Consider the following 7,201-nt stretch of genomic DNA (forward strand, 5'->3'; position numbering starts at 1 on the left):
AGCTTCTCCTAACTTATTTAAATAAGAAGCAACATCTGGATGATGTTGATCTTTAAAGATGAGTTTACTCATCTTTAAGCTATCTTCATAATATTGAATTGCTCGATCATATTGTCCTTTAGCACTATAAACTTTTCCTAAGTTATCTAAAGAAGCAGCAACATCTGGATGAGGTTCATTTTTGTATATGAGTCTCTGAATTTTCAAGCCATCTTCAAAGTGCTGAATTGCTTGATCATATTGTCCTTTATCACCATAAGCTCCTCCTAAGTTAATTAAATATCCAGCAACATTTGGATGGGGTTGATCTTTGTAAATGAGTTTTATCAGCTTCAGGCTATCTTCATAATGCTGAATTGCTTGATCATATTGTCCTTTTTTACTGTAAGCTGCTCCTAAGTTATTTAAATATCCAGCAATAATTGGATTGGGTTGATCTTTATATATGGAATTTCCTAGTTTTAAGCTATCTTTAAAATACTGAATTGCTTGATTATATTGTCCTTTAGCATTATAAGTTGCTCCTAAATTATTCAATAGATTAGCAACATCTGGATCAGGGTGATCTTCAAAAATAAGTTTTGTCATCTTTAAGCAATCTTCATAATACTGAATTGCTTGATCATATTGTCCTTTTTTACTGTAAGCTGTTCCTAAGTCATTTAAAAATCCAGCAACAGTTGGATTGGGTTGATCTTTATATATGAATTTTCCTATCTTTAAGCTATCTTCAAAATACTGAATTGCTCGATTATATTGTCCTTTAGCATTATAACTTTCTCCTATGTTATGTAAAGAAATAGCAACATCTGGATGAGGTTGATCTTTAAAGATGAGTTTTCTCATCTTTAAGCCATCTTCATAATACTGAATTGCTCGATCATATTGTCCTTTAGCATGAAAAGATGTTCCTAAGCTACTTAAAGACATAGCAACATCTGGATGAGGTTCATCTTTATAGATTAACTTTCGCATTTTGAAACTTTCTTCATGATATTGAATTGCTTGATCATATTGTCCTTGACGAAGATAAATTATTCCTATGTTATTTAAAGACGTAGCAATATCTGGATGAGGTTCATCTTTATGAAGTAGTTTTTGCATTTTTAAACTTTTTTCTTGATATTGAACAGCTTGACCATGTTGTCCTTTACTTCTATAAGCTGCTCCTAAGTTATTTAACAACGCAGCAACTTCTGGATGAGGTTGCTTTTTATAAATGATTTGGTAATCACCTAAACAATCATCATAGAACTTAATAGCTGCATCAATCTTACCAAACAAAACGTATATTGTTGCTAAAACATTTTGTAATTGTAACTTTTTATGATGGTTTGTTTCATTTTTTACTGCTTCCTCTAATTTAATATGAGCCTGATGATATTGAGCTAATCTAAAATAAATAAGACCTTTATTAGCATCATTATCTACATAAAACTCAGTATCTTTAAAAAAAGCTTTTCTATCATCGTTGTCTAGGTTCATGTATTCATTACAAAAATCTTTTAACTTTTCATGTAATGGTAATGCAGTATAAAAATATTGAAACATCCCTCCTTGTTCTCCTAAATCTTCTTCAGATAAATGGAATGTTTGTTTGGTTTGTTCTTCAAGTTCAGCCTCACTTTCGATTGATCTAGAAAATATTGACATATCTTCTGTTTGTGCTTTGTAGTGCAGATAGGTTTTTAATCGTAGAGTAGTTGCAAAAGTTGCAGCATTTTTCATGTTTCTTGCTGCTTCCATGCTAATTATGTCTTGATTTGTTAATTTATCTACTGTATCCCAGACACTATCTCCTTCAATGCCATAATATAGACCAAAGTTATATATCAGACGATCAGGTAATCTATATATCTCCTGCTTAACGTTAAATAACATACCTTCAGCATCATACAAGTTAGGTTGTAATTTTTCTAAATCTCCTTTAAACTTGATTTCCTTAGGTTTTAAACTCAATGCTTGTTGTAGATAATCACTTTCTATTGCACCTTCTTTTAGCAGCTTAAGAGCTCTTATTTCAAAGTTCTTTGAGCTAGCATGTTCTTTTGGATTAAATTTACTGTCCAAAAATCCTGAAACCTTGACCCGATAAGTTTCTACAAGCTGCTTATCCCCGTGCACATAACAAACCTTTTCCAATATATATGGTAGATTCTTATCTATATGACTTGCCCAATCCTTTTCATTATGCACATAAGCAAGCATTCCATCTATTGTTTGCACTAACTTGTATTCTTTGTCACTATCTATTCTTCCAAGTGGAGTTTTACCACCAAGATCAAAGTTAACTGCCCTATGCACTAAATGGCTCATATCTACACCATACTTACTGGTAGGAATAATGCTCTCCCCTAAATTTATCATCTTAAAATTTACAAAGTGGCTTAAGTTTTTAAAATATTTTCTTACTTTCGGATCGTTATTTTTTTTGTAATCATCATTTTCTGTAAGAATAGCAAATTCTAAATCCGAATACGGTGTCATTTGCTTAAGGGTCATTGAACCTAGTCCTATTACTGCGTATTTGCATGGTGGTGTTATGCCAATTTCTTTTTCACTATCACTATATAGTATGGCTAAAAACTTTTGCATGTCATCAGCTATTGATTCAAATAACTTTCTTACTTCCTTTACATATGATTCCTGATATTGTTGTTTTTCTTCTTGGTTGTTTATTGCTTGCTGACGATCATCTTCCGCTTTTTTTAATCCTTCCTCAGTACTTGCTCGTATTTTTGCTAATATAGCTTTATTACTAGTTGATTCATTCTGGACATTTGGAATGGTTTGTGGTTGATTAGTACTAATTGCAGAAAATATTAACTGTTGTATGGAGGCTAATTGCTGATATGAATCTGATAATTTTTGTTCTGAAAATTTATTTTTCTCTTTTGTACTTAAAAACTTTCCTAATGCTCCATCTTTTTCATCCAACATGGCAATAACATACTGATAAAATATTGACGCATCTGTATAATATTTAAGATCACCGCTTAATTCTCCTAGCTTGGTGGTTAAATAACCAAGGTCGTTTAGTATGATTATTAAGTTCTTAACTTCTTTTACAGATTTTTTGTAAGCGAATTGCTTTACTAAAGTTCCATATTCAATTTGTTCTATCTCTTTTAAAATACTAATTTTTATTTCATCATTACTACTTTGACCTTCCAACGTTATAAATTGCTCTACGCTATTCCGTATTAACTCTAATTTAAAATTATCTAATAATTTTTCGTAAGTTTTTAAAAATTCTTCAGCTTTAGTATGATAAGGTTCTTTTTTTAAGACCTCATCATAACCTTTATGAGCTAAATACAGACATCCAAGATTTTCATAAGCACGGGCTTTGTTAAAAATAATTGAAGCATCATCAGCTATCTCAAGAGCTTTATGCCAAATAGCGATTGCTTCGTTGTACTTTCCTTCCTTAAATGCTTTGACTCCTTTATTATTTAAAGTTGTTAGACCTTCTCTATTATAGTTATTTATTCTGGACCTTTCAGACATTTTTATTCCTCCGCTATTAAAAACAGTCGTTGATCAAAAATTACTTAACATGCTACAAATTACCACACCGGGTAGCATATTTACATACTCCACAAGGCGATAGCACACATGCGTAAAAATCAAAATGCAAGACCGGAATTTTTTTTTTTTAATAATGATAGACTGCCTGCCCCAACCAAACCCTCAGTCGATGTAGCAGCACTCCCTTGCGGGTCAGGCTATTTGTCAGTCGATGTAGCAGCACTCCCTTTCGAGTCAGGCTCAAATTTAAAAATATGTTTCTTTATAAAAAAGTACGAAAAATGGAACAAATGACTCGAAAGGGAGTGCTGCTACATCGACTGACAAATAGCCTGACCCGCAAGGGAGTGCTGCTACATCGACTGAGGGTTTGGTTGGGGCAGGCAGTCTATCATTATTAAAAAAAAAAAATTCCGGTCTTGCATTTTGATTTTTACGCATGTGTGCTATCGCCTTGTGGAGTATGTAAATATGCCACCGGGTAACATAAAAATATCCGTAAAAAATACGGGATTTGTAGTTAAATAACAAAGTGGGCTAGAATCGTCTATGAGATAGGGTGTTTAGCAGAAATAGTTCTATAATTTGAGATTTATTATTGGATGAAGTAGAACATTTCAATAAATTTATGTGATCTTCTACTGTGCGTATAGAGAGGTTTAAAAGGCTAGCAATCTCTTTTGGTGATGCACCAGCAGATAGATAAGATAAAATATAAAACTTTTTAGGAGTAAAAAGATATTTGTCATTTAACAAATATCTTTTTACTTTAAATTTATCATAAAACTGCTTGATTGCCTCATTTTTTGAAACAGAAGTGGGTGACCTTTTATTGCTATTTATAGTAACTGATTATTTGCTGGAATGTGATATTTTATTTTGCTTTTAAAAAATAAATGAACTTTAACAGTAACTCTGAATAATTTTAATAGAATTGGTAATATAATAGAATTATCCAAAGTTTAACCAAAATGAAAAGACTCTATCATTTGTGGATGGCGATTGATAATAGAAAAGCTATTACTAATGTTGAAATTTTTCATGGTAACAAATATTTTATCTTCTTTATGTGCCTTCCATAATAATTAGTGCTGTCCTATTGGTAAGTTATAAATGTTACTATGTAAAATATCATTATAAAATTGACAATTTAAGTAATGTTCAAGCCAATTAAGCTGATAACAAATATCTATTCTTTTACCATTATTATAAAAAAATTGTGTAGTCAAAGTAACTAATACCTATATCTTGTATAGGTTTGCAAATACTATTTGTAATAGTATTTATATTTCTATTGTAACCAATAAGATTTTGCCAATCTTTCTTATCGTTCATGGTTTGCTTCTCTTGTTGCTACAAGTAATAGTTAACGCTTATCGCAAAGTTTCTTGTGGAGTACATATACTTTCGCCTCTAACGAAAAATGACTCAAATAGCTATTTACTAACTTAATTTTAGAACAACAATTGACTTGCCCATTAGTACATGAATTTCTACATTTTTTTTAGAAATACGCATTATATTGCCTGTTTCTTTATATGTTTTAACCATTGAAAAAAGAGCGAGACATTTTTTTTCCTTTGCAGTTATAGCTACTGATTCGTCAATATTTAGATAATTTTCATTGATTTCTATTGACTTAAGCAAATTGTTGATTTGCGGATATTCTTCTCCATTATATTTCTTACGAATATTGTTATATTCATTATTAAGAGTAACTTTAGGAAGATGTTCGTGTTTGGTACAATGAAACTTATATCGAAAGTAAAAGATAAACTGCTGCAATAAAGAAATATTATTAAGGTAAAAATTAACTCATAATGTTCATCAGGAAAATGTGAATGTTTCTGTTTAAGTTTGATATTTCTAAAAATACTAATGCCATACCATAAATTGTTATTATATAAGAACTGATAAAAATGATTATCTGGGTTATTAGACCAATAGTAAATTTGATAACCACAAGAATTATTGGAAAATATTTTATGCAAAAGCGAAGAACCAATAAATACAAGCGATTTCTTTGTGAATTCTTGCAGTTCTGAAAAAATGGTGAGTAAAAATATTGTATTATCATCAGCTTTTATACCCGAGAAATGGAAAAAACCACTATATGCGAGAAATGAAGCACCAAACGACTCTTTAAAAAAATTTACACTATCATTGATATTCTTGGGTATTTCCTTCTTCAGAGTATTCTACAACATTCTAGTATCTCATAGACTTAAAATTGGCTAAAGTTTATAGACTATTAGAAATAAATAATTAGTGTAGTGGTTAAAATGAATAAACGGAAAGAATAGTTAAAATAGCAGCAAAAAAATTAACGAATATCACAAAACATTAATAACTTATATTCTGCAGCAGAATGCGAGGTATCTTAGTTTTTTATAACCATTAATTTACCAATATTAATTCCCAAACAACATTACTTTCATTCCACCTTACCTAGTGTTATGATCAAAACTAAAAATCGTAAACTAAACTAAAAAAACCGTAACTAAAACTAGCCGACTAACTTTTTAGTTAACTAAAATTACCCGACTAACCTTTTAGTTAACTAAATTTAGTCGACTAACTTTTTATTTTACTATAATTTTTTGACTAATGTTTTAATTAACTAAAATTAGTCAACTAACATTTTAGTTAAATAAAATTAGCTTTTAAGTACTTAACTAGTAACTTTTTAATGTAACTAAAAATCGTTTATAACAGTTTCCTAACTTTTTAGTTAATTCAAATTAGTCGACTTAATTTTTAATCTAAATAATACTAGCATGGGTGCCGATAGTCTTTACGCCGCGTGGGACAGAAAACCAAGTCGGCGCCCCTATTTCTCAAAACTTTCCTATATTTTCAGTAAAGGACCTTTTTATCTATATATATATATATATATTTTAGATACCTTCTTTTTCTTTGGCTCCCCTTGGACATCTGCCGCCTTGCACAAACTGTCCCTTTCGTCAAACTTGTCCCTTTAATAATTTATTTTATATTTTAATAACATATAAAATATATTATTAATATACTAATTGCATATATAATATAATTAATTTATATAACATAGTTATTAATAACTTATATAAATTAATTATATTATATATAATATAATTAATTTATATAATATAGTATTCAGTATACTTACTATTACTTACTATTATATAATTAATTTATATAATAGTATATATAGTTATATAATTAATTTATATAATAGTATATATAGTTATATAATTAATTTATATAATAGCAAGTGCCGCAAAAAGAAGAGGGGGGGGGGAGAAAGGAACAGTTTGTCGCAGGCGGCAGATGTCCAACGGGCGCCAAGGAAAAAAAAAATTTTTCAAAAATTCTGATAAAAACGACATCATGAAATTTAATTAGTATTCTATCAGATTCTTTGAAAAAGTTTGTTAATACATGATCATTGTACCGCAAAATACCGCAACAATAAAAAAATATCAAAATTTTTTTATTGAAAACTTTTTTCTTGGTTCCAGAAATTTAACGAGATGCCGGCGTGAAGGAGTGGGGTGGTTGGTTGTGAAGGTGTGTGATACCCCATCAATTAACTTTTAGTTCATTTAGTTGGCAAATTTGACTTTTTTAGATAAGTCAGTCAGGAAATGTAGACCTTTCAGACCAGCTGGTTATCAAATTTTAAAAAGCGAGG

General features: G+C 30.0%; 1 protein-coding gene across 1 annotated transcript in view; it reads right to left on the minus strand.

The window, feature by feature from the left end:
- Window positions 1–3,614, minus strand: part of LOC136091201 (uncharacterized) — an 18,255-nt gene extending 14,641 nt beyond the window's left edge. The window contains exon 1 of the mRNA XM_065818233.1: window positions 1–3,614. This exon is cut by the window's left edge and continues 834 nt beyond it. Within this exon, the coding sequence (XP_065674305.1) occupies window positions 1–3,510 (3,510 nt within the window). The 5' untranslated portion in view covers window positions 3,511–3,614.
- Window positions 3,615–7,201: the final 3,587 nt, after the last annotated feature.

Source organism: Hydra vulgaris, chromosome 14 (genome assembly GCF_038396675.1).
Source record: "Hydra vulgaris chromosome 14, alternate assembly HydraT2T_AEP".
Lineage (NCBI taxonomy): Eukaryota > Metazoa > Cnidaria > Hydrozoa > Anthoathecata > Hydridae > Hydra > Hydra vulgaris.